Source organism: Tachypleus tridentatus, chromosome 13 (genome assembly GCF_004210375.1).
Source record: "Tachypleus tridentatus isolate NWPU-2018 chromosome 13, ASM421037v1, whole genome shotgun sequence".
Lineage (NCBI taxonomy): Eukaryota > Metazoa > Arthropoda > Merostomata > Xiphosura > Limulidae > Tachypleus > Tachypleus tridentatus.
This window is the reverse complement of record NC_134837.1, coordinates 159,771,289-159,798,236: the sequence shown is the minus strand read 5'-3', so window position 1 is coordinate 159,798,236 and position 26,948 is coordinate 159,771,289. Positions and strand designations below refer to the sequence as shown.

The window sequence follows — 26,948 nt, the reverse complement described above, 5'->3', positions numbered from 1 at the left end:
GGATACTCTTTTTATCAGAGAATAGGGGGACTGCCCATACATTATATAATGCTCCCATGGCTAAAAAGGCGAGCATGTTTGGTGTGAAGGGGATTCGAACTCTCGACCCTCAGATTGCGAGACGAGCGCCCTAATCACATGGCCATGCCGGGTCACAATGTAAAAAAACATAAGCTGAGATGAATCAATTTGAAATTGGCTTCATATTAGCAGCTATATTAGTTATTATGTGACATTTAGTTAGTCAAACTAAAAATAAAATGTTATTGTGTTAAAGTTCGCATTATTTAACACGTAGTTAGCTATTTATCTGAAGCCCTACTTTGGATTATAGTGGGAAATCAAAACATTCCTTTATGCAGTAAAGATATACAAAAAATATTAAATGCAAGTGCTTCCTTTTTAGCGTCCAACCGATATCATAAAATGCATTTTTTTTGTTGAAAAGATTTTGCAGGTGTTTATAGGCACTTAAGGTATATCATTTCAATAACCTTTTTATTAAGATCCCTGTACTGGAATCTGCATTCCCTAATCTCCAAGATGTTGGAATATATATTTTGATTGTTGCCAACTTGTAAAGGAATATGGTATGTAACTGGTTTACAAATATGAACAGAAGATTACAGTGACCAATTTGACATGTAGGTTTCAATTAGAAATACCTAATTGAATTATGATTGTGTAGGAAGAATATCAAAGTCAGTGTTGTGACCTTTAAAACGGTTTGGTGAAGTATAACATTAAGGGTTGATACACTGGGATTAACTAATGTTTTGGATCGCTCAGTACTCCAAACAAAATGCTCTAAGAAGATTTTTTTTCGTACTCAAAAACCTGAATACAACTGTTAACAACTCGTAGATTTGTTGTTCATGACGGTGAAAATTTTTATTGTGAGTTTGATATGGTCACCAAAGTATAGGTACACTATTAATGTTAATTAATTACGCAGAGGAAGCAAATCGTTCCCTATATCAGAAGAGTTAACTGTTCTCATATTTCGAACATATTGTCGGTAAAGAAAAGTGCGATTTACCAGAACATCTACACTTAAATTTTATAATCAGTTAATGTTCATTAAGCACAATTGGAGTCGTTCTTCCTTGTTTGACTCCCAGTGACACAGTGATAAGTCTGAAGACTTACAACGCTTAAAACTGGGTTTCGATATTCGTGGTTGGCACAGCATAAATAGCCCATTGAGCATTTTTGTTTTTAACTAAAAACAAATAACATTTTCGAAAAAAATAAACAGTTTTCTGAGTGTTTGTTTGCTAATATCCGCCGCATGGTATGGTTATAGATAGTTGAGGGATGACCACTGTTTAAGGAAGCTGACGTCTGATCACTTTTATATGCAGCTTGTCCAAGCTTCCTCTGGTATAAGTAACAAGTATTTGGTAGCTCTAGCATTTTTTAGTGATAAACCTATCGTATTCTGATTTCCATTGCTAAGACAACTGACACAGAAACGGCTTCAAGTAACTATATTCCTTCTAAACGAGTACACCTTATCATGGTCTTACCTGTTGTCTTGTTTTCTATAAGTGTTTCTATAATAATAGAGTTTTAGAAACTCCTTGACAGGCCACAATGTCAATATAACGTGTGCTAATAAATGGAATTTTCAAAGGCATCAACTAAATATAGAGAACATTGCAAGAAATTTGAGATTTCCTTATACTCGAATCGATTATCTAATTTTGTTGTGGCAGATATTTTTGTCTCTGTCCACAACAAAAAAACTAGAAAGACTAAGATGCAAACAACAGAAAAGACACCAAAACGACAAACCGTTGACTAACGAACAAATTTTATTTCATTTGCTCAAGAGAAATTATTGGTCAATTAGATGACAGTATCGGCGAATTATTATTTCTTAAATATTTCATAATAATAATGCTTTTTCTCGCAGTACATGGTAAACAAGTGGAAATGTGCAAATTAGGTACTTTTTTTTATATTATCTGTGTAGCTCATATTTGGGTGACGGAAGTTTTTCCAACAAATAAGTAACATTCTTCAAATAGCCATCAATTTAGGACTGCCCTAAACGGTAGCATCTTTTAACAAACGAGTTTTTTAGTAACCTAATGTGTTAAGTTATGGATTTAATTGTTGTTTATATACATAAACTTTAAGATACGCCTTTCTTGATGTATTAAAGTACAGGTTTGAAGGAAACTTTACAGAAGGAAGTAATGGACTTGGTACCATTTAAAATCGCTAGAGGAAATGTGGGATAATTCTTGCCGTTTTTAAGTTTTCCCTCTCGCAATTTAGCTGTTTAATTGTATTGTTTGTATGGACAGATCTGGACTAAGAAATGTGGGGTAAGATAAATAAGAACTACAACAAAAAGCATGTCACGTGGACAATGTAATTACTTATTAATTTTTGTTTTCTTTATAATTAAGGAAAAGGGTGAAACTTCATATTAATTTTATGTAATTATTCTCTTCCTGTAGCACGTGTTTGCATGACTAGTAAATACCGTAGTGCCCCTAAATAACTCCCCTGGGGGCGTTGCGAAGTGTAACTAGATATTAAGTGGGTTATATGATATTATCTCTGTCATAAACAAATATATCTATAACAAGTGGTAGCAAACATTGCCTATTTTATTTCCAACTTTGCTTTAAACAGTGCTCCGCATCGCAGTAAACATGATAATCGTCGTTTATAAGAGTCAAAGAAACTTGTAAAGCAGTCCTGACCATGTACCTGGTAACCTTGTTTGATCGGAACCGCCAAATCGTCTTTGAAGTTTGCTGCCAAGGCCACAAAAAAAAAAAAAGGCTGGCAAATCACGGTCTTTGTGGTATTCATCAGTTACCCGTATTATTTGCTAATATCTGAGACTGGAGGAGAAGTTTAATTAGGGGCAATCGGTAGGCCAAGTATTGAGCACTAAAATAAACATTAATAAAAATATTCAGTTTGATAGTGTCACCGAAATCTAAATTTCTCTTGCGTGTAGTAAGGACGTCGGTTGTTTACCTTTTTAACAAAACCTTAAGTGACGAAGGTTATCACTACAGTAACTTTCGTAAAGATATTAACTGAGTTAACCTGCGAGACTGAGGATTTGAGTTTGTCCTACTCGTTATCCTCCTCTCCTCAAAAACATCGCAATCCACTTTTTTGTGGATTTTTTTTCTAAGTGTGATCGTAGCCAAGTGTGTACTGACTTTGACTTTCTTTGAAATCTATTAAGCCATTTTCGAGAAATTTTGCTGACACGCACACACAATCTTTGTTGACCTTCGGTGGCTAAGGTAATAATCATTATGGTGTGAAAACACGGGGGTAGACGAAGTATTACAGGGTTAAACCTGTCGGACATGTTATTACATTTTCATTTACACCTCGTATTCCTTGTATTAAGTTCGGTTATTGTCGACCCCCTGAGAAACGCCTCGAAATTTACGATTGTTAGTTAGATAAATGTATCCGTGATGTCACCAGCAGCACACAAACATCGATTGACCTCAATATATATACTGAATGTACGCTTCGGACTAAGGCGCTGCACGTGCGCGTGGGTGTTTTGGAATATTTTATTTCTCATACAGCGTGCCTTTCTGTACTTACTGCATTTTTTCTTTAAGCTGCTTTGTATTTCGATGGTATTTAAGCTGTATTAATGTATAACTGTTGAACATTCTTTTCTTTTATCAAAATGAAACACGTACTGAGTTTCAAGTATTTTTTGTTTCGTTTTTATTGTATTTATTAAATCGTAGAACATGTAGAAAAAAAGAACTACTGAAGAGCATGGCAGTCTTGTATGAAAATAGTTTTCAGTTATTTATAAAAAAAAAAATAAACAAAAAGCGAAATAAACTTACTGTATAAATCTTAAAATCAGCTCCTTACGAATTAATTTTATGTTGATTTGTGACTTTCGAGTAATATTATGAACTAGTTTTGTACTTATGAATAACAATGTATGCTTTAAGACTTCTTTACAAACACTTATCAGGTAGGTTTGTATATACTTAAAGAATACTTTATCTCAGAGTTTTTGCCGTGCTTAGTGTACTGCAAATTATATGCATCGGCATGATTCAACGCCCCTCCTCATGATTCATAAAGGACCCTGACGTACCTATAGTTTTTTCACTAACATAAATTGCTTCCATACTCACCTCAAGGAGGGTCTCTATCCGAAAACTAAGCGTTATTAATATAACTTCTCGTGATATCTGAGCACGAAGACTACATTTAGTCTTGCTAGACTATGAACAGGTCTTTAACCATAAAACACCACACCAAACATAATTTTAAACATGGCGCTTCTTGCTACAGATAGATAAATAAGATGCCAAGTTCGGGTTCAGTGACCACAAAAAACCTATTCATAGACCTCCATCATACCTTGGTGAACTTGCAGGCGCGATTTAATCCCTTTTAGTGTCTCCTTGGGAGAAGGGCCAAACAGTTTAGCTGAGGATATCCCCTTGGGGCAAAATCTGTGTTAGAGTTCATGGGTAAATAAATTCGCAAGGACAACGTGGATTACTATATTTGCATCCGATGCTAAGTGAAAACCAGAATTTCATATACATTTTTAAATATTTTGTTTTTTAATTTTTTTGATATACAGTTAGTTTAACTAACGGTTGGAAGTTTTACATTTCGTGTACGTGTTTCATTCAGTCATCTAACAAACAAACCGTTTCTCTCCTGCTTTAATTTGAGGTTAAATATGGAATTTTTGCGATTTTTTAAAGGAACAATTTAGAACAATTTCTTTGTTTTATTTTTATTCCTGTATTTTTTTTCAGCTCATGTACCGTGTTTTGTCCTGGGCCCCCTAATTGCTCAGCGGTATGTCCGCGGACTTGCAACGCTAAAATCCGGGTTTCGATACTCGTGGTGGGCAGAGCACAGATAGCCCATTGTGTAGCTTTGTGCTTAATTCAAAACAACAACCTTTGTCCTGGTGGATGTTATGATAAGTAACATATTAAAATCTTATTTTTTCACAATTCATTTACAATATATTACTACACTTCATTATTACTCCTTCTATATGTTTTGTATAAGCTATGTATACTTAAAACATGGTATACACCGTGCGATATTCAGGGTAACTTTGTATTAAGGATCAGCGATCAAGTGTGATGGTGGTATGGGTGCTTTCTGTTACCTTCTTTCAACACCTGACTCTTAATGTCCTTCTACAGCGTTTCGCATGATTAACTGACGGTCATTGGCCGCAGAAGTGTCTTACAGACCGAAGTTGTTGTCACTGGTCAAACTAGAAAGTGGCTCTTCTTATCAGCCTTATGGTGGCTGTGGGAGTAGAAATTTTAGTTGAGTTTGTGTGTTATTGCAATAGTGATAACAATTATATTTTTCACTGCATTTCACTATAGAGAGCACTATCACACTCTTCGAGATATATATAACGTTTATGTATATTGTTGGCCTGGCATGGCCAAGCGCGTAAGGCGTGCGACTCGTAATCCGAGGGTCACGGGTTCGCGCCCGCGTCGCGCTAAACATGCTCGCCCTTGCAGCCGTGGGGGCGTATTATGTGACGGTCAATCCCACTATTCGTTGGTAAAAGAGTAGCCCAAGAGTTGGCGGTGGGTGGTGATGACTAGCTGCCTTCCCTCTAGTCTTACACTGCTAAATTAGGGACGGCTAGCACAGATAGCCCTCGAGTAGCTTTGTGCGAAATTCCAAAACAAAAAACATGTATATTGTTTTACAGAAAAAAAATCGTGTGTGTGTGTTAGAACGTGGCGCCACTTATGTATATGGTTAACTTTAACTTGAGTAAAAAAGATACTACATGCTCGATAAAAAAAACAGTAACTGGGTGATAAAGAGGGTTGTTTTAATAGCATGTCTCTTGTTACAAACTATCATCCCACAAAGTTTGTTTCAGATTGATCCAGCGAACTAGGAGTAGTTAGATAATGAACAAACAGACAGATACACATGTATCTCAGAACGGCTCGTTTGGATTGAGAAAATGTCAACTCTTTTATTGATAAGCATAGAACAGCATTTCAACCTTCCTAGGTCATCTTCAGGTTAACAAAGAGATACAAATACATAGTTTTTTGCTTTTATATAACCAAGCAAAAGTACCTCTCCCAAGTGATGAGAATGTTTTAAGTTAATCTATTAATTTAAATTATTTCATGGACTTTAAAAGGTTAATTTTGTTGCACTCTTGGTTTCATTTAGAGCCAGAACTCAGCTACTTATACCACCCACCACGAAAGGTAATTGTTAAGCATTTCAGTCACGTTAAGAGCCACTCAACTATGAATAACACAAAGTAAATATACATTTTTATTCTTAAGTTACGTCACACTTTGAAACGGGAATGATAGTGTAATAAGTTCCTAACAGTTTAGTGTAAAATTACCTTCTTGCGAAATAAAATTTTGAATAAACATTATTCATGTCTATTATTCTGTCATTTAAAGAAGTGAATTTTGAGCTTTGCTTACGCACGCAGTTTTTAAACGGGAGACAGACAGACGCTCGGACAGACATTACGATTTGCAATATTATACAAGACTGACACTGAACAACATTTGACTGGCGCATATTTCCGTTGTTAAGCTATTTCATAATTCTTCGTGAGGGCATATTTATGTTTAGAAGTTTTGGTATTCATATTGGTATTTACAATAAAAAAAATTAACTAACACAAGTACTTTACTAGTAAGTAATTTTTAAGTGAAGTTTGTAACCTAAAAAAAATCTGTTCGGTGAAAATTTTTTCCAAATCAATCTTTCCCTTCTGAGTGTGCCCAAGAGGGATGATTATTTCTTGGTTTCAAGTATGATAGAAGTTCCATAGCTTCTTGTACATTTCCAGAATAATAATTGGTTTACGCTTTTTCAAGCCTGATAGAACTTGGCTCTTAGTTTTTAACATTTCACTAGTAAACTTAAATTTTAAGTTTTAACACTTTTTACCATTTTCAAATGTACAAGTAATTGTTTTACAATACAAGCATTGTTAAACGTAATTTTGGAAGACTATACATTCAGGATTATTTTAACTTTATACTCTCCCCCTTAATTCATACTTTCCACAAAATATTATCAAAGAGTAATTCATGTACACAAAAATTCAGCAACAAAAATAAACTCGGTCAACTTAAACCTCATTTATCTCTTTGTTGTTTTGGGCTAATAGGGAGTAATTTATCCTTTTTGTCTGTTAAACATTCATTGTAAAGAACTAATTATGAATATTTGTTCAAATTACTTATGTTGTATGTAAAATGCCTAGGGGACCACAGCTGTAAATAGTGGTGTTTATTTCAATATTGATTTATGTGGGTACTTGGCTTGTTATTAGGAATATTTAATTAATAAACAGTCACGGACCAAAACAGTTGTATGCATAAATAGGCTAGAAAATATTTTATACAGTCGGTAAAGGCCCACAAGGAATCGTTCGATAATTCTATGTTTAAGTGAAACCCCATATATTAGTTTTGGTACTGGAGGAAATAGTTACCTATTAATTGTTCTACATTGTTCTTTAAGCAAGCTTACTTTGTTTTCTATTGCTAAAATACAGGGAAGTATCCAGGTATTTATAGTAAAGGTGAAGTGCCCTTCAACCAGCTTATAAAACCTTCCTAAAAATTCAATTTCTTTAGTTGGTAAAAGCGCACCTTTTGTTTGGTAATCCATGAGAGAAGGAGTTGCATAATCCCCGCCCTGGATCCACCAGGATATTTTATGTTAAGGAATTAAAAAGAAACTATAGCTAAATAGTAGCCTAATAAGTTGTTCTTTTTGTATTAGAACGATTCCAAATGGTACATGTACCAATCTTCGAGAAAGGCCGAAGTAGCTTCTTCGTCGTCTTTTCAACAGTATTACAGAAGTTATAACGGTACAGAAAGAAGAGCGAGCGGTCCAAAGCGAAACTCGACAGATCTCCAACGTGCCACTGTTGAATATGACATCCGTCAGGGTAAGTCAATGTAATTTAAATCAATAAGTGCTACATTTCACGATATTTTTAAAGTTATGTAGAGTTGTGTATATAATGAATGAAATCTTACCTGCCTTACAAATGAGGTAAAATGTTTCACAAGTTTCTGATGATGCTAAACAATTTTTGTTTCTTTGTTTTTGAATTTAGCGCAAAGCTACACGAGGGTTAAATTGGGCCGTCCCTAATTTAGTAGTGGAAGACCAGACGGAAGGCATCTAGTCATCACCACCCACTTCCATCTCTTGGGTTACTCTTTTACCAACGAATAGTGGGACTGATAGTCACTTATAACCCCCCACGGCTGAAAGGGCGAGCATCTTTGGTGTGACGGGGATTCGAACCCGCAACCCTCTGATTACGAGTCGAGCGCCTTAACCACCTGGCCGTGGTGTGCCGAAACTGTTTATTATAAGAATAACGTAAATGCATAAATTACAGGAAAAATGAAATAGTACTGTTGTTTACTGGTAGTAATATAAAGTTTAAAATTTAGTACGATAGTAAGTTTAAACATCAGTTCTGTATGCTGCTTTTGGAGCATTAAGGCATGCTTATAATTTAGGAAAACAAGAACCTAACTTCATGTTTTCATTTTGAATACTATAAATGGATTTTATTTCACATAAAACGTACGCATATGACTGTTTAACTTTGAGAAACCACATAAATTATTAACAGGAGTGTACCATCGGTTTTATAGAGGAGCAATCAGGGTAACTGTCATGGACAATCTCCGAAGCTAAACAACTTCTCATATCTACATTTTATAATAGAAAATAAATATGAAAATTCGTCATAGTACTATTGCTTGTGTCAAATGTGGCACATTCATATGTGTTCGATTAATTATGCCCGTCGATTGGTTTTGCACTGGAAAGAGCAATAGACTAAACTAGAAAGTTGCATCTAAATTTGAGGAATAGTATTGCATTCATAGTATAGTTATAATGTGTAATTTGTTTGAAAAGGTGGAGGTTCATTCCTAGTGCGTGGATTTATTAATGGGGAGAAAAAATGCAGTAATGAAACATTCATACGTATCCAAGCAGTGTTAAACTCTGGATTTCATATGTTGTTTGTTTGTAATTAAGCACAATGTTACACAAGGAGTTGTCTGTTCTGTGCCCAGCACGGGTATCGAAACTCGGTTTCTATCGTTGTAAGTCCGCATACATACGGCTGTGCCACTGAAGGTCGATTTCCTATGGAAAACAAAACAAAAAAAACCAACAACAGAGATTTGGAAACCTGTATGAAATGAACAACATTTCTTATATCACAAGAGACAAAAGTGCATTAATATTAAGATACGAGACTAAACTTTCGAAATTCTTGATTCTGAATAAATGCTAGGTGGAACTAAGGTAGGCGTGATTGAGTTATGTGATGAGCCAGCGCTGTGGTAAAAAACAAACAACTGGATGATAGCAAAGGTACACACTTTTCAGAAGAGGTCCCAAATAGCGATGACAATAAGACTAGACACTGTCAACATACCCCTATTTTTAATATAAAATAATTATTAAAGATTTGTTCCAACGAGACCCATTTGCACAGTTTATCATTTGGCAGGACATAGTGTGACTTTTTGTAGGGCTCAAGAAAGCCCTTATGATCCTATTAATGGAATTTTACTCGATGAAGTTGAACTGCTGGTAAGTTTGACCCTGTAATGAATAACCATCTGACTAGAATAGAGAAAAGGGAAATCATAGATCACTAATAGCATTGCCTGGGTTTTCGAAGAAAACTATTCTGTTTCCCTGTTCCACATTTCTGTAGGTAACAAAATATTTTGTGATTTTACGAAAATAGACAATTTTAGGTTTATTTTTTTAAAAATAAACTAATAACATGTTTTAAATCAGGGTTTTCTTATGAACGAAATGTTTTATTTTTCTTTGCTAGTTAAGATAAACAAGTCCTTATCGAGAATATTTATCTTGTACACGTTTGAGTACTCGTTCTGATGAATAGAATAAGACTAGTCGAATTTCCCTTCTTCCTCCTTCAATGTTAGTTTTAAACATAAATAAATATGTAATATTATGTTAAATTTACTTTAACATGAATGTAATAGTGTATTCGCATTATGAAATATACTTCAAACAAAATGCAATGTTGTACTTTTTATATTGTTTCAAAAAAAACAACTACCACTTCCAGCTATCAGACTACTCAGAGACAAAAAGTAGAATAAGATACGTTGAATGACTTGACTTTAATCTGATTTTGCACAGAAGGTAGTATGCTGTAAGACTTAATCTTTTTACAGATTATATTTTATGGTAGACAGCAAATTTTTTTAGGCTAGGCCTACTGTTCGCTTTTTTTTCTACACACGACATTGTAATTTTGCATACATTTCTCTTGTGTGTGAGGTTAAATACATGTATAGTTAATTATTTATGGCTAGATAAGCTAACAATGCGATATTCTAAATTAAACGTTAACTCAAACTTACCAATACTTCGTATAATGTGAAGGTGAACCGTAAAATTATCGTTTGTCGTTTTTTGCCCCTTTGCGTGAGAAAGAAGTATAATCTGTGTAGCGAATGCGGCGGACAAAGACGCAAGTAAACGGAGATATTTTGAGTTTTGCATATGATTACTTCATAAAGACATTAAGAATGAATTCATCTTCGGAATGGGAAGCACTCTCTTTATTCTGTTGATGAAAATGCCAGTAAACCACAAAGTATATTTATGCTGTGAACATGGACAACATGTCAAGTGTTCGATCAAACGAATAACTATTAATTACAATGTGAATTGTAGTTGTCGGTTAGCGGTTGGTGCGTTAATTTTGTAACATTGTACTGGATTTCTTGTTGAGACAATTACTGGTGATGCCTTTATGCGACACATTTTTAGACTACGTTTAAAATCTAAGTCAATGCTGAAGACGGTACAGACCAGGGCTATTGTAATGGAAGTAATATGAAGAAGCAACAACAAAGGGTGTTAGATATTAAACAAACAAATTATTCATGCTTTGGGGCAGTCGCATCCCAAATTGGTCTTCAGTAAATTCTGCTACATCATCTGTGTTATTTGGGATATGTTTTCAGGATGATGCCACCTGTGTATGTTATCTACACCTTTACTCACCACTGGTCCATATTCGAACTGCATGTTATCAAACTTAGTCAGACAACTATTAGATACTTGCTGGGATGATTTATTGAAAAATGTTCACGTTTCAATATCAATTTATTGAATTACATGGTGTTCTCGAGACTCTGTAAATCACACAACTAAAAAAAAGGACAGTAGGACTATATCAGAGACACCGAGTCTTGGGAAAATCTCTGTAGAGCACTTCCTAGTGTTTCTTGTTGTATATTTGTTACAAATTAAACAGCGAAACACAGTGTTGCAGTGAATTAATATAGTAATGGACATACTTAGAAGTGAAATTCGCAAATGCCTAAATTTGTATAAGAGTTTAGAGAGATTTGCATCATTTCATTCTTCTTCAATGGAAATCGCACATTAAGTGGATAATCTAGATAACGTTTTCAGAACAGAGAAGCAGAGGGAAGTAAATGATGTATAACCATATTTCCAAGTGATGTCGATAGAGGAAAGGTTATAAACAGGATTTCTTTCCTGTGACAGTTAACTGGCTTTAAAGTGGGTGACATTAGTTGTGATGACTTGAATTTCGAAAATGGATTGGTTGCAACTGCTTTACCAGCTTTTGTGGTCATATCGAATCTGGAGATGTGAAGCTGTATCTACGCCGAAAAGTTTTTGGACTTTTCACAAACCTTAGTCTTACATTACTTTTTTTTTTTTTTCTGACTGTGCCTGTAACTGTCGTATTTGGAGATGGAGAGGAAGCTTTTCACGTTTGAAACTAATGAAGGACTATTTGCATTCAATCATGGCAGAGTTTATCTGAATAACTTTGCTGACATGTCAATCGAGCATATATACTGCAAGATGGGCTTTAAATTAGAGCGCTTGACTCGCAATCTGAGGGTCGCGGGCTCGAATCCCCATCGCACCAAACATGCTCGCTCCTTTTAGCCGTGGGAGCGTTATAACGTGACGGTCAATCCCACTATTCATTGATAAAGGAGTAGCTTAAGAGTTGGAAGTGGGTGGTAATGACTAGCTGCCTTCCCTCTAGTCTTACACTGCTAAATTAGGGACGACTAACACAGATAGTTCTCGTGTAGCTTGAAATTAAAAAAACAAAGAAAGAAACAAGCAAAATTTAGTGATGCTGTGTCAGTGTGTCACCTTGACAACAAAGCAAAGGTAATGGGGAATTTCAGCTAATTATTATGAATTTTATGCACCAGCAATACCAAGCGTGATGTGCGCGTATACCCGACTTGATTTTATTATTCATCACGATCCCTACCTACATTGAAATCTAACGTAACTGTTATATGCCCAAAATTATAGGAATGATAGACGGGCAGACAAAATTTTGACCCCTCCGTATTACTTCTGGGCACGTAGAAACGACCGTACTAAGTTTGATATGGATAGGGCAAACAGGCAAGAGTTCGATTTTATGTATGTAAATGAATGATTGGAAGAACTTAATAAACAAATTTGCTTGACACACCGGAGAGTGCCGTCGTTTCGTATAAGTTATACAAGATTTCGGCGTGACAGGCGTACAACTTTTTGTTTGTAAATAGTATCATAGATTAATCATTTGCTTCCATATGAAATACGTTGGTTATTATTTTAATAGTATTAAGTATCCAGTTCTTTATAATAGTTTTTTTAGTTCCTTACTAAGCTGTTTCAACTCTGTATTATAAATTCTTGCCGAAGCCTTTTTTGACTTTTTAAATCTATCATGTAAATAACTGAAACATTTCTTAACATTGATCCAGAATACTTGTCGTACATTTTAATAAAAAATGCTGTATTATAGCTTCATCTAATACTTTGAACTTTACATTTTATATCAAATTTAAGATGCAAATACCTATTATTTTTGTGACCTGGCATGGCCAGGTGGTTAAGGCAATCGACTTGTAATCTCACAGTTGCAGGTTCGAAGCCCACCAAAGATGCTCGCCGTTTCAGCCATGAGAGCGTTATAATGTGACGGTGAATTCCACTATTCGTTGGTAAAAGAGTAGCCCAAAAGTTGGCGGTGGATGATGGTGATTAGCTGCTTTCCTTCCAGTTTTACACTGCTAAATTAGGGACGGTTAGCGCAGATATCCCTCGTGTAGCTTTGCGCGAAAATTCAAAATAAACAAACCTATTATTTCCCATTTTCATTTCTTAACATAAGTTTTACCTCCTTTGCAAAAATATAATTTATTGCCTTAAGCATTTCAACAAATATATTAGCAAAACTCTTCACAATCGCATCATTGGAATTTCTTCTCTGAACATGTAGTTCTGCTTCATTTTCTTTATTCCCAATTCAATCCAGTGAGGTAATTCAATCCAGTGAGGGAACCCTTTTTTCTTGGAATTTCTTCTCTGAACATGTAGTTCTGCTTTATTTTCTTTATCCCAATTCAATCCAGTGAGGGAACCCTTTTTTCTTGGAATTTTTTCTCTGAACATGTAGTTCTGCTTCATTTTCTTTATCCCAATTCAATCCAGTGAGGGAACCCTTTTTTCTTGGAATTTCTTCTCTGAACATGTAGTTCTGCTTTATTTTCTTTATCCCAATTCAATCCAATAAAGGACCTCTCTTTCAATTACATAACTTATATTTTGCTATTTTCTGTTACTATATTTGAATCTCTCATAATTATGGTATTTGGGCTGTCGTAGTTTATCTCTAATTCCATTACTTTCTAATTTAAAGTTTCAGTTCCATTTCTGCTTTCATAGAAATTGAATATTTTTGGTTCATATAGCGTAATGTAACGAAAGGAAAGCATAAAGTTGTTTTCAGATGTAAACACATTAGACGTAATAACACCAAATGGAGTGTTTAAATACTCATTTCTCAGCTAGATAATTTTTGCATATACAGCTATACTTCCTGAAGCTTACAAAATTAATCAAATGTAATTGCATGCATTGTATAACATTTATAAACCTTTAGCGAATATTTATTGTTTTTCACGTTCCATGTTTCATGTCATATTCATTAATCAACTTCAGTGACATACAGTTCCAATGTCTATGCAGTTTTTCAATGTTTCACGAATAAAAACTTCTAGACCCTTACCAATACCTACACGTATTCTCCTCATTAAGTAGCACTGTTTTATTATCCTTTTCTCTGTGTATTTGTGTATACTGTGTTTCACATACTTTAACAATAAATTTTATCGTAATTTAGAAAAGCCAGGTTTTCTTTACCAAGTTCAATCATTTTCTCTCAATATTCTTTTTTTCGGTCTAGTTTCATAACTCAATCTTCCTAACTTCCATTTGCAGCCTTTGACTATTTTCTTTTAATTGCTTTGCCTTCTATTAAAAAGCATTTTAATTTCCCAACTATTATTAAATTCCAATAATATCTCATCTATTATTTACCCCAGTTTCAGTGCTCATATAACCTGTATTTTCTCAGCGTCATTCATTTTGAAGTTTAGTAATGCTTTTTTTATTCCGTCTTCATAATTTTCCTTTTATTTTTCGTTTATTTCCCAGAAAATCTGATTCTCTCTACTTCGGTCTCCTTGTTTAATTAGCCTAGTTTTAAGTCATTCATTTTCTTTACTTACAATGTTCATCTCACATTCAGTATTTCGAAATGTTTGTTTAAAGTCATTTATTTTACTACACTTTAGATTCCTTTTTCAATTAGATGGGATGGCGTTAAGTTTACAAACTTACAGCACTAAAAATCTGAAGTTTCAAACATTTCTTGTTTTAAACCTTTTATTTTTGAATTTATTATATAGTTCCTATTTTATACAAAATATTGATCCTCACACTTTAAGCTTAATTTAAATTTTCTTTTCCCATACTAACGCCAATGTGCTACCATGGACACCCTGTTATTGACAATTGCCTTAATTCTTCGAAGGTTGAATAACTTTCTTTATTGTTCATCTGGGTGTGATTGTATCCAGGTGTTAAATTATCCTCAGAATTTTCTAAAACTTATTCTCCTTCCGTCTATATTTCGTTGTTTCCGTTAATTTGAAGGTCCATGATTTTTCTACATTATCTGATTTTATCAAAATAACTACTCATGTTAACTTAGTGCAACTAAACAAACGTTTATTTCCAAGTTTTGCTAATTTAGACACCAAAGAACAAATCTTGAGGTTGAGAAGTTAAATCACAGATGTCTTATCTCTCCTCGACCACAAAGCCCTCTTTGGTATCGTAAATTTATCAATATATGACTGAAATATTATTCTAAATATTTTGTAAATTGTTTTCCACAATTTGGTCAAGTTGATTGACTGCCGGATAACCTCCACAGCTATGATAATATTAATTTCTTAATCTTGTGCAGGCCGATCCATACTTAAGAATACTACATCGGCCTTTTTTTCTCTCAAGTATTGTTTAACCACATTTACTGCATGCTTGAAACAACTGTCTTACTGGAAGCTAATTCTTGTCGACAAGTCATGCTCCTGATAGTAGTAAAGAAATGTTGGAAATCGTATTATTGTTATCTACACATCAGCAAAAACTAAAAACATTATATTTCGTTATTTTAAAACATGCTTTTCTTCTTATGATTAATATTAGTTCCCAGTGCATTACTGTTTACAATGACATTTAAAATTCGTTTTCTTGCAAGTGAAACAAAAGGTAAAATGACTCTCAACCAGGATACTTTCTATAGGAGGAACTGTACAAATTTTTTTTTTACTGGTATTCGAAACTACAAATTGAATTTTTTTCATAAATTCATAGTTTCAAAATAGGTTACTATTCCTTTTTTTTCTTCAAGCACGTAGGAGTTTCTACATAGCTACCGGTCAAATAGTCTCATTAAAGGCTTGATACCGTGAGAGGAGATACTCTCAAAACATAGTGGCTTATGACATCTTTTAGTAAACAGAATATGACAGGCTGTGGCTTCACGGTGTACCCACTTCTTAATTTAAATAAAACTACGATCAAGGCTTGCACACCCTTGTCGGAAGACATGCTTCAGTTTTCATTTCTGACAACCGTCAGGTGATGACAAGTAACTGACCATCTCCATCACTATGAATGTTTCATAAGAATGTTTTTGTTCAATAAATATTAAAGTTTTCTTTTGTGCAAATTAAAATATTTTATCAGTGAGTCACGCATACTTTTATCACTTACATATAGAATATTTGATAAGTTGTAACAAGTTGTACGATACAGAAACAAAACGAAAATGTTAAACTCAACCCGGGAACATTAAACGTCATTATGGAAAATAAATACATGCAAGTAAAACAAAATAAAAGCTGAATACAGAAATATTTTATATTAACAACTTAGCTTAAAAATTAATTTTATGCAGCTGTTTTGTGCAGTTTGATAATTTTGCTGAGTTTTGAAGTACAGTTAATTTATGGATTGATTACATAAGCATGTTGTATTAAAGTTTTGTTCGTAGAATACAAAGAAAGAACTCCGGCATAGGTGATTAGGTTAAACTGTACTTGATTTTGAAATCCAGAAAGTAGTGATATGCAGGTAGAAACAAACATAACATATTTACTTCTTTTAGACTTAGAGGACATTCGACGAGCCAACGAACACTTTCTCCGGATCAGACAGACGGCAACTTGTCAGACACCTCAACCTCATGTTGTGAACATCAAGGACTACTATCCGGATCCCAGAAAGAAACATCTTCCAAGATGTACCATCTTACACAGGTGTACAGAAAAGACTGGATGCTGTGATGAAGGGGTGAAATGTGGGCCTAAAGCCGTTCAAGAAGTGGGTCTGTACTTCTATGTGAGTATACACTAAGCTCTAAGATACAATAGCATAACAGCAGAATTATAACAGCAAACACACCAGTTATACGTAAGTAAATTATGCACGTTCAACTCGAGCTCAGAAATGATTCATCATGTCGAAATTACAAGTTAACAGAAGTTATTCGTGCGGTTTGTTTGTTAACCAGGTTGTAGTTAAAATAATGGCTGTACTTATGAGCAGCAAATCTACGTTTTTCATACCCGTTTTATTTTCTCTGCAAGTAAAGTCTGTCTTTATTACAAATAAAAGAAAGTTTCAACAAGTTTTCGTCCATTCAAGGTTAGTATCGCACTTACTGACGTCGAGAAAACCCATTTGTAGAGAAAAATATATATGTATTCTGACGATCACCGAAGAAGGTCGAAACGTTGTTCACTCCTCTACGTAAAACATTTTCTCAACCCAAATGACCCATTTTCACATATATATTAGTATCGCACTGAATGATGTGTTGTTAGTCTTGTACAGACATTAAACTGAATTAAAGAAACGTAAGGATTATAATCGTATGTTACAAATAATTGATCTCCCACATTTATATTTTCTTGTTTATTTTACCCTTCTCAGATATCCACATTCCACTCCCACACATAGCTGAATAGTTTATCCTGCAATATATTCTGTTAAATATTAGTTTAATTTCTTTCATGGCTATCTGGGTGGTACAAAAGTTGTACTGAGAAAGCTTATTATAGCTCATATAAAAATAAACAAATAATCTAAATGTTAATAAAGTGTTAATTTCATTTCAAATATTCCAAGGCAGTATGGGTGTACATTCGGCAAGGGTTGAGTTCTAATATCATGTATCTTGATACGAATACAATCATCCACTAAATTACTTATTCACCTGACGGTTGGTGATTCAGACCATAAACGCGGAGAGGTAGTTTAAAAAGGACGCCATTATACGCTTAACAGATTAATTACCATATATGAGCTATATCTGCATACATTTAGCAAATGTAGTTTTATTCAAATTCATTGTTACTGTAAATATGTGTATAGGTCTTGGCCATATTAAGTATATCGTGTAAAACAAGAGGTGACCAGAACAATTAAGTCCTTGTACACCAGTTTTGCTCACTTTGAACTAAATAGAATAACAACCGACGAGTTTAATATACAGTAATTTGTTATCGGTTGAAGCTTAGCGATAAATAAAAGTATAAGCATAAATTCTAGTTGTTGAAAATAATCTCACTTTTGGCGACTTTTATCTGCATAGAAATCTCCCACGGTCTTCAAAATATGCTCTTCAAAACAAGAAACGCAAAAGGGATATTTTTGTTATTTTAAAGAGAAATATATGTAATAACGTTACAAGCTCAGAGTATGTGATGTTACACGTGTTAAGGCACTGATTGTCAGACCAAAATGACAAGTATTAAGTTGTATAAAAGTTGTGAACTTTGAAAACGGAGGAAAACATCGGATTTTTCGCCAAAACGCATTTGTTTGAGAGATCTGCATGTTCTGCAAGTGCAACATGTGCAAAATCCCTATAAAAGTGACGGGTTCTTGGTTTTCATAGCTCAGTGTTAAGCCACCGACACGCAATACAGTTACGCCAAGACTGACTGAAGCACAACGCAACAACGCCATTGGTCGCTTGGAAACAGGCAAATCTCGATCAGATGTTGCCAGAGCTGTGAATGTCCACCCAAGCACCATCACAAGGCTATGTAATCGTCACCAACGACATGGATCAACTCGTGACCGTCCACGATCTGGCAGACCTCGTGTGACCACGCCTGCAGAAGATCGCTACATCCGGTTACGTCACCATACCAGGGCTGCGTAGGATTTCCGGACCGTACCACTGCAGGCGACGTCATCCTACCCAGCTTCAAGCACGGCTGCAGTGGACCATACCAGGGCTGCGTGGAGGATGTTTGGTTCAGCGATAAATCACGTTTTATGTTCAGACCGTACGCAAGCCGTCGACGAGATTCTTAGGCCCCATGTGAACAGACCCCATCATGGTGAACGTCAACGACGTTTTTCAACATGACAACGCCCGTCCTCACACAGCCCGACTCACCACTGCCTTCTTGAGACACCACAACATCAACGTTCTTCCCTGGCCCTCCAGGTCAACAGATTTAAATCCCATCGATCATCTTTGGGACGAGTTGGACCGACGTCTGCGACGGCGACAACCTCAACCGTAGACTCTACCTCAGCTTGCATCAGCTTTGCAGGCTGAGTGGACAGCCATTCCACAGGATGTGATTCGTCATCTCATCGCTTCCATGGACTGGAGGTGCCAAGCAGTTATTGATGCTCACGGGGGGCATACTCGCTATTGACGTTGAGTGACGTTAAACTTCACCTAGTGAGCGTGGACTTCGCCTTTGCAGATTTTGGATGTTCAGCAGTGAATGTGCAAAGTTTCACACGTGATACAGAACTACCCGGAATAAACTTGTTAACAATTTGTCTCATATTTTGCCTTTTGCGTTTCTTTTTTTGAAGAGTATATATGGACGAAAGTTTATATTGAAATTTAATCTAATAAGAATAAACGTAAGAAACCCAGTTTTAGCATTGCAAGTTTGTAGTCTCGGGGGCCATTATTAAGATAACTAATACTTGGTTAAACTTCATAATTACAGAAATGAGAAAAACGAAGAGAAGCAATATACAGCCGAAACTAAGGCCGTAATAAATGAAGTATTTATGAAACGAATGACTGTTTGTTTTCCTCAGCTCTTTTGAAATATTCTTTGGCAATGAAATATCGTCACTACTTGGGTTCGAGAATTATACTTTAAAAAGAAACAAAATTGTTACAGTTGTAATACATCCATATCAAGTAGTCTGTTAAAACAACCTTTAAATACGACCTTTTGACCAGTGACGCACTCCCGTTTTTACTTCTTACATTTGTTAACCTCTCTAGTTGCTATATTTCTTTATACGTGTTATTATTTGAAATGCTTGTAGAATGTTTGCTTTTTAGTCAAACGACGGTTAAACTTGAATTCTATTTGGTTGTTTGTATAACTAAATCGTATCTTATTTGGAATGAAATACAGTAAAATTCATCAAATGATTTGAATGTGTACATGTGCTAATTAGTTATTGTGAGAAATTCTAAGAACTAACTTTTTCCTCTAAACTAATAACTGAATAAAGTGCAATTTTTTCATGTTTAAGTATATGGAGAACAATCAGTGAGGCCGGCATGACCAGGTGATTAAGGCACTCGACTCGTAATCTGAGCGTCGCGGGTTCGTATCCCAGTCATACCAAACATACTCGCCCCTTTTAGCCGTTGGGACGTTATAATGTGACAGTCAATCCCAATATTCGTTGATGAAAGAGTAGCCCAAGAGTTGGTGGTGGGTGATGATGACAAGCTGCCTTCCCTCTTGTCTTACACTGCAAAACTAGGGACGGCTAGCGCATATAGCCCTCGGGTAGCTTTGCGCGAATTTCAAAAACAAACAAACAATCAGTGTTGTGACATCACTTTTGTAATGATGTTATATCTATGTTGTCTTATTATGAAAGTGTATCTTAGTGAAATCAAAAATAGGTCACATCACGGTTATGCCTAGTTAACTGGAGTCACTTCATTGAAATAATCGTAGCTATTAGCTTGTTCTAGTTTTAGATTCTGTACAAAAACATATTTCTGATATAGTGTAGCCTAAAAAACACTGTTTAACACATACCGTAGTTGTCTAGTGTAATATGCGTTTGAATATGTATGTTGTACTAGTTCTAGTGTAAACTTTTTGAAGTTATCTATTTTGGCAAATATATGGCGTTCCTTTAAAAAAGCTACAGTGCGTTTGCTACAATTCTAAATATCTGCTGACTGTAACAAAATTTCTTGAATAACATGGATAGAGAAATAATTCTGTCAATACTATAGAATCTTCTAAATACTGAGGTTCTTTCCAGTTATTTTTTGTGCAACAGTAAGTAATGAATCGTCAAAAGGGCTCGCTAGTTCGAGTGTCAGTTCACCAGTTGGTTTGCTAAACGTTCAACGTATTAATTAAAGTAGAGCACTCTAACCTAACATAAATTCTGGGATAATTATTAACTCGTGTGTTTATAAAGCTTACAACTGCCCTATATACATCAACGTACTTACCTGCAGACCCTTCAAGGCACGTATGTTGGACTTAGTAATGCTGTGGAAAAATTACTTTTCATCAACCACACAGAATGTGAATGCCAACCCATCAATAAGGAGCCACGTGCTGGAGACTATGTGGAGTCGCATCCAGCTTCGAAATCATACCAGGAGGAGAGTTCTGAACCGCTGTCTCATCTTGTTCTCGCTAATCCATTACGTTATCCTCCTAGCCAGGAAGACTCAAAGTAAGTGAAAATAAAATTCTATTTTGCGTTTTATGCCATTCATTCCAAATCTTGAATACTATTAAATTGTGAAACAAAAATGTAATATGTGTACATTGAAATTCTCTCTAGCTGTATGATGGATGCACGGGTTTGTTTTTCGTATTACGTTTCAGTTTGGTTTTCATCACTCAAATATTCAATAGCATTTTCTTAAGTTGGCTTTGTTTGTTACCAGCAATAACTTCTAAATTATAGTATGTTAGAATGTAACCTGTAAAAAGCAACGTCTCAATAGCAAACAACTACGAAATTGTTTATACGTAGGCGTTTGTAAAGCTCTCTAGTGTTAGTATGCTATAGTTCAGGCATTCAATATCTCTTACACATTTCACTGGCGTTGCACGTGCACCGGAATGGTTAGTTTGAGGAACTCGCTCACATGTAGCACAGAATGCATAACTTTGGGATTAATTGACTATATAGGAGCCAGAAGTTGCTCAGAGTTCCCGCTGGCACCAACATTCTTTATGATGTTTCATGTAAAATTTTCACGCCTTTTCATCTCCTTAAATATGTTTCATTGTTTTGTTATGGTAATCCCTGAGACAGATTGTAATTTTATCTTTCTTGACTGGTCTTTATTTCTTGACGTCACAAAGCAAAACGAAAATGTGCGACATTAGACATAAAGTAATATTTTCTTAATATTTCAGTATGTCGTGTTGCTATGATTTTCCTATTATAACTAAACATTTACGCAAAATTTCCACTATAACCTCTTTTGCATAGGATATTAAATAATTCACATACACATCCATCCAATAGTGTCTTCTGTTGTGATTAAATTTAGTCTAGAAAGTTCAGAAATCGGAGTTACTTATGTAGACAGACCACTTGTTTATCAAGTTCTCTAATTGCTCGACGCCCCGCAAGTAAAGGCATTACCAGTTCTTGGGTCATTTTAAACGGTTAATGTTTCTGTTTATCATAAATGTTAAGTTGTACATAACTTATGTGAAGGGTGTTTTTATTTGTTCTTATTTTGTTTTGTTTTCGCATTTTTATTAGTTTTTACTCTTGCTTGGTTTCAAGGTTCAGATTTCGTTATCAGTTATTCTTGTACGTATCAAGTAAGAATCTCTAAATTAAGTAATATACTATGTGTTTCTGTGAATACTAGAAGTATTCGACTAGTTGTCATCACATATTGTAAGGAAGCTTTTTTTCATTAAAATATGAACTTTCGAAGATAGACAATCTTAAATACGTGAAGACGAATTACCTGTGCGAAGGAACAACAAATCAATAGTGCTGGAATTAACGCAAAGGATTGAGGACGATTCCGAGTGGAAAAAACACCTACTCTAAAGACCCTGCATACTTGATTGTTATGATAAGATTCGTGAACTATATTAGGAAAGTTTCTAACTACATTCAATTTCTCAATACATAAATTAAGGTTGAGCGTATTAGGTTTCTAAGGTTTAGTTTGTTTTGAATTTCGCGTAAAGTTACACGAGGGCCATCTGCGTTAGCCACCCCTAATTAAGCAATGTAAGACTAGAGGGAAGGCAGCTAGCTAGTCATCACCATTCACCGCCAACTCTTGGGCTACTCTTTTATCAACGAATAGTGGGATTGACCGTTACATCATAACGCCTCCACGGCAGAAAAGGCGAGCATGTTTGGTGTGAAAAGGATTCGAACTCGCGACCCTCGGATCACGAGTCAAGTGCCTAACTACCTGACCATGCGATCCTAAATTAAGGTTGAGCGTATTAGGTTTCTAAGGTCAATCACAGTCAGTTTGTACTATTATTCGTGTATTGTTATACACTGAGATACCACTGTAATATTTACTTATTCTTCGATAAAAGTGAACCTTACCAGCAAGTCTAATATCATTTTTTTAGAACAAGATAAATTAGTTTCACTTACTAATGAAAAAGAAATCCATAGATAAAAATCCACTTATTCTCAACATAATTATGATAATTCTCCGAGATTGTGATTTGATAAATGCGATTATAGACATTTTCCACAACAAATTTTTACTCAAAAATATGTTTAACAAACGCTATGGTTGTTTTTTTTGTTTTATGCGCGAAGGAGTTTTGTGAATATTTGTTACATCAAGATAATAAGTAAAATAACTAACTCTCTGGGGAAACTGGGTAGGAGAACCCGACAGGCAGTCGCTATAATACCGTAGGGCCCTCATTTAAGTCAAATATGTTTCCGATAATTTGTATTAAAATATCCAAAATGCTCATTAGTTTTTCTACTCTAGGTGTCGAGAATGTCCCTTGCCATTTTACAGACGTGAATTCCCAGATGGACGATGTAGTTGCGACTGTTTTCACCATCACAAACCTTGTCTTCGAATAAAAAGGGGTCGAGACCCATTGTCAGATATTGAAAAAAGGTAATTTAATTTGAAGTTAAAATATTAATTTTAAAGTCAAATCACTTTCCCCTGAAAGTTTTACTTTTTTTATTAATTAGAAATGTCCAACATAAAACGTCATTCTTATAGACCTTGAAACATAGTGTAGGTTAAACAAATGGACAACTTTTGACGTTTTTTGCAATACAAATTAATTATGTACTCCACAAATGAATGTGTTCTTAAAATTTGACAACCTATTCCAGAATCGTCTATTAAGATTTGAATAACAATAGCTACACTGATGCAAGTGCTTTACAATTATTGTAAAGGGAAGTTTTGCGTAACATTTTAAAATTTGGCAACAGCTATATCCAAAGATAAATTATCTATGCTTTATAGCACATATAAATGTCGAAACTTGTATTCGTCTGTGTCTCCTCTGACTAAAAGAACAACTCCTGTTGAAACATTTGTTCAGCAACCTGGTGCGTTTGTGCAAAAAGTTTTTCGTTTTTTTTTAAGGGAACTAGTCACCTATAATTTTATACAAATAATACTGTTTCTTGAGGTGATCAGGATAAGTGAATTTTTGATGTTTTATACGTTGCTTAAATTATATGCAAAATTAAGTTTTGGATAAATCGGTTAAATTAGTGCCTCGTGGCAATAAAGTAACCACTAATAAAAACTTCTGTCGAACATTAGGGGTGAAATGACGAACATAATTATTTAATTTTTGTATTATAGGAAGAAGATGTAATATTTGTTTTCGATGCAGATTAGGCTGTTTAGTTTCAAATCTATATTTTCTCTCTTCTCTGTCGCAGATGTGTTCGAGCTCAGAAGTGCCACATTCCTGATTGCGAGTTTGGACAGTACAACTACTTAACAGGAAAATGTCCGAAGCGACCTCGAACTCATAATAAACGAAATAATCGCAGAGATTATAACAAACAAAATCATTATCAAAGATGGGCTTTCTTCGAACGTGATTAACAATTACAATAATATTCTGGTATAGAATTTTGTTGTATGAACTAGTCTGGACAATATAAATTTTGCAAGATGTGAAGCTCACATTAAAAGTGATTGATCCTAAGAAGGTGTAACTTTGGGGACGTTTTCCCTCTCAAAAGAGAGCTCAAAGTAACACTAAAGTGCCAGAAGGAAGATTTTAAAAATACAAGCTGGTTCTTTTATTACGGAAAATGTCGACATTTCGTTGGCAGGACCTTTAACGTCACATTAAGTTGTATTTTTTTTTTTAGTTTTAAAGTATGAACCTAACAAAATCATCGTTTCTTATATGTTTACAGGGTTTGTCTATACAAAACAGATATTGGTATTCCGATAAATTTCTTTTAATTTCGTGTCATAATTATTGTGACAATGCTTTTGTGCTGCACTGTGTTTCGAAAATTAAATGTGTTTGTTTATGAGGTGTTTGTTCTAACAAGAAATCGTAAGCTGCAAACTCGTCTTTACAAGATAATTTGATTGTTGTAACAAAAATATAGAATTGTAGATTTCAAAACTGTCTGTAATTCATCTTGGAATCCAGGATTGATATGTCTAACTCGTTTTACTCTAAGCGTCGCAGGGAAGACCGTATTTTGTGCAAGCTCTATTAACTGCAGTTAGTTTATTGGAACAAGAAATATTAAGGCCCTGCATGGCCAGTTGGTTAAGACACTCGACACGTAATCCGAGGGTCACGTGTTCGAATCCCCGTCGCATCAAACATGTTCGCCCTTTTAACCCTGGGGGCGTTATAATGGGAGAGTCATTCCCACTATTCATTGGTAAAGGAGTAGCCTAGAGTTGGCGGTGGGTGGTGATGACTAGCTCCCTTCCCTCTAGTCTTACACTGCTAAATTAGGGACGGCTACCACAGGCACCCCTCATGTCGAACGCCTTAACCCACCTAGCCATGCCGGGCCCACTCAGATCGTGTAAAGATGTGTTCAAATCATGGATTTAGAATTTTTAAGACTTTGTAGTCAATGGGAATTTGAAATACACGGTCACTAACCAATTTGTTAAATTAGGACCGTTCAGAAAGAGACTTCAAACAATTCTTATAATAGCCGTAGTAAGCAATTTGCGGCGTTTTTATAATCACTCAAAATACGAAAATAGAAATATTACAGAAAAGCCGTTCAAGTGACTCGGACAACGGGATGGAACATAATAAGACTTCCGCCTGGAGAAGCATGAACATTTGCTTTCTTGACACATCTAATTTCTTCTCGCAGCGCTTGCTGCAGGCTGCTTTCAGTTTAACATAAGTTTTATGTAGGCCTGAGTTCACAAACTATTTTTTAAGAACTGCGATGCTAATTTTACCTAAGCCTAATCGACAAATACAAACTTTTCGGAATATCTCTGTTAATCGATCTAATGGCATCGGAAAACAAAGTAATGCGGATTCTAGCATAATCTAGAAACAGACCTGTAGCAAGTCGAACTACAGCCTTAGTAAATAAAGTAATGGGTAAGCACCCACGTACGCAAATGTTAATGGCAGAATATGTTCGCGTGCTGAAAGCAAAGTATCCAACGTAATAAAAAATGGTCGTCTTCTAGAAAAACGACTTAAGTGGGACACACTGCTTCAACAACATATCGATTCAAGTCACCGGAGTCAGCATCTGTGGATTTCTGTGCAATCAGACTGTCGAAACTGCTTCTGGGAAATCGACCTCCTGTATTACTAGATTAATTTTAGAAACGTTCTGTAATATATAAAATATTTGTATTAGTGGGTTGGCAAAGGAAATGTAGGAAAAATAAAGTTGCTAAAATACAGCTTTTTGTCACAAGTCTCGTAACTTCTCAACTTTCGTTGCGGAGATAACTATTATCAGTATGGTGTACTAAATTAATATGCACTGTGGTCACTGAAGGAATCGAATTTCTAATTTTACAGTTGTAAGCCTTCAAGCTTATCACTGAAATACCGGTAAAGGCAAAGGTTTTGGTAAAACGCTCAGAGGTGTTTATATACTGTAGAGCTGATTCTTCAAATTTGTCACATGGATTGCTTATATCGTAAACATTATGACTTAAATATTTTTTGAATAAAATTTCTTTTCTGTAATATCACAAACATGCAATATTCGGTAATTAAAATACTAGTTAAAAAAATACGAAATAAGTACCTAGCGTTCTTTTGTTACTTCAATGAAAGCCCTAAAGCAACGTTCGATTACGTGTTACATCTTAGATTTGTGGAATTCATTATACATCTGTGATCAATCTATGTAAGCCCTCAGGTTTATTATGCATTTTATGTTTAAAATTCAAGGCTTCTACTTTTACAATCTTAAACACAGAGAGAAAGTGCATAATGTACGAAGTT

The 26,948-nt window shown here is 35.0% G+C and overlaps 1 protein-coding gene across 4 annotated transcripts in view; it reads left to right on the top strand.

The window, feature by feature from the left end:
- Positions 1-25,026, top strand: part of LOC143237252 (uncharacterized) — a 59,067-nt gene extending 34,041 nt beyond the window's left edge. For all 4 annotated transcript variants that reach the window (XM_076476305.1, XM_076476303.1, XM_076476306.1 and 1 more), the window contains exons 2-6: positions 7,798-7,969; positions 16,616-16,848; positions 20,993-21,216; positions 23,489-23,623; positions 24,415-25,026. In XM_076476305.1, the coding sequence (XP_076332420.1) occupies positions 7,798-7,969; positions 16,616-16,848; positions 20,993-21,216; positions 23,489-23,623; positions 24,415-24,583 (933 nt within the window). In that variant the 3' untranslated portion in view covers positions 24,584-25,026. The remainder of the gene's footprint in view (positions 1-7,797; positions 7,970-16,615; positions 16,849-20,992; positions 21,217-23,488; positions 23,624-24,414) is intronic.
- The last annotated feature ends 1,922 nt before the right edge of the window (positions 25,027-26,948 follow it).